Source organism: Kryptolebias marmoratus, linkage group LG14, assembly GCF_001649575.2.
Source record: "Kryptolebias marmoratus isolate JLee-2015 linkage group LG14, ASM164957v2, whole genome shotgun sequence".
NCBI classification, from domain to species: domain Eukaryota; kingdom Metazoa; phylum Chordata; class Actinopteri; order Cyprinodontiformes; family Rivulidae; genus Kryptolebias; species Kryptolebias marmoratus.
The window spans coordinates 385,426-387,144 of NC_051443.1; the positions used below are offsets into that span (position 1 = coordinate 385,426).

Sequence of the window (1,719 nt, forward strand, 5' to 3'; positions counted from 1 at the left end):
CCTTTTCCGGCTCAAGACCATGGCCTCGGATTAGGAGGCACTGATCCTCATCCCGGCCGTTTCACACTCGGCTGCGAACCGCTCCAGTGAAAGCTGTAGATCACAGCCTGATGAAGCCAATAGGACCACATCATCTGCAAAAAGCAGAGATGCGATCCTAAGGCCACCAAAACGGATCCCCTCAACACCTTGGCTGCGCCTAGAAATTCTGTCCATAAACGTTATGAACAGAATCGGTGACTAAGGGCAACCTTGGCGGAGTCCAACTCTCACCGGAAACAGAGTCCGACTTGCTGCCGGCAATGCGGACCAAGCTCTGACACCGGTCATATAGGGACCTAACAGCCCGTATCAAAGGGCCCGGTACCCCATACTCCCGGGGCATCCCCCACAGGATTCCCTGAGGGACACTGTAGCTGTTGTCAGTACAACTGCTGCTGGTTTATTGTTTTTGTTGTTGATTGGTTTAAGGTGGCAATAGTTGCATTTTATTTAATATAAAGCATCAAGTTTAAATATGTGGAAGTTTTAGTAAATTTGTGTGATGCTCATTATGTACGATTAAGTGTACATTCAAATGTGAGGGGGAACTTTTGTTTCGTTCCATGGACCATGTGTTGCCCGGGGAAAACTTTGACTGGCGCACTTAGATCCACATGGGGCATTCAAGCAGAAGAAGCTGATCGTAAGAAATTAAGTTTTATTCCTCTGGAGTCAATGCGGCTAATGAGGTACGGTTTTGTTTTTTGTATCTTTTATTTATTGTGAACAGATTTAGGTTTGTGTTACCTTCTTTTAGTTCTGACGGCATTTTTTGGGGACTTTGTAAGACGTGTCCACAATAAATGGCTGTTGAAACCAAGAACTGCGTTCAGCCTTGATTAAACTCGAGAGGAGTAACAGACACGGTCAAACGCCTTCTCCAAGTCCACAAAACACATGTAGACTGGTTGGGCGAACTCCCATGCACCCTCAAGAACCCTGCTGGGGGTATAGAGCTTGTCCAATGTTCCACGACCAGGACGAAAACCACACTGCTCTTCCTAAATCTGAGGTTCGACTATCTGACGGGCCCTCCTCTCCAGAACCCCCTAATAGACCTTACCAGGGAGGCTTAAGAGTGTGATCCCTCTATAGTTGGAACACACCCTGCGGTCCCCCCTTTTAAATAAGGGGCTCACCACCCCCGTCTGCCAATCCAGGGGAACTGCCCCTGATGTCCACACAGAGTCATGTTAACCAACACAACCCTACAACATCCAGAGCCTTAAGGAACTCCCGGTGAATCTCATCCACCCCCAGTGCCCTGCCACCGAGGAGCTTTTTAATCACCTCAGTGACCTCAGCACCGGAGGTTGGAGAGTCTGACACAAAGACCCCTCAATGGTGGGATTGAGGAGGTGTTCAAAGTATTTGGCCCACCGACCCACAACGTCCCGAGTTGAGGTCAGCAGCACACCACCTCCACTATAAACAGTGTTGGTGCTACACTGCTTTCTCCCCCTGAGACGTCGTATGGTGGACCAGAATTGCCTCGAAGCCGTGCGGAAGTCTTACTCCATGGCCTCTCCGAACTCCTCTCATGCCCGAGTTTTTGCCTCAGCGACCACCTGAGCCGCATGCCGCTTGGACTGCCGGTACCCGTCAGCTGCTTCTGGAGTCCCACAGGCCAAGAAGGCCCGATAGGACTCCTTCTTCAGCCTGACAGCATCCCTCACT

At 50.3% G+C, this 1,719-nt stretch overlaps 1 protein-coding gene across 1 annotated transcript in view; it reads right to left on the reverse strand.

The window, feature by feature from the left end:
- The window catches only part of LOC108229251 (ribonuclease inhibitor-like), a 32,163-nt gene that overhangs the window by 29,073 nt on the left and 1,371 nt on the right, over positions 1-1,719 (reverse strand). The window contains exon 3 of the mRNA XM_037979514.1: positions 274-293. Within this exon, the coding sequence (XP_037835442.1) occupies positions 274-293 (20 nt within the window). The remainder of the gene's footprint in view (positions 1-273; positions 294-1,719) is intronic.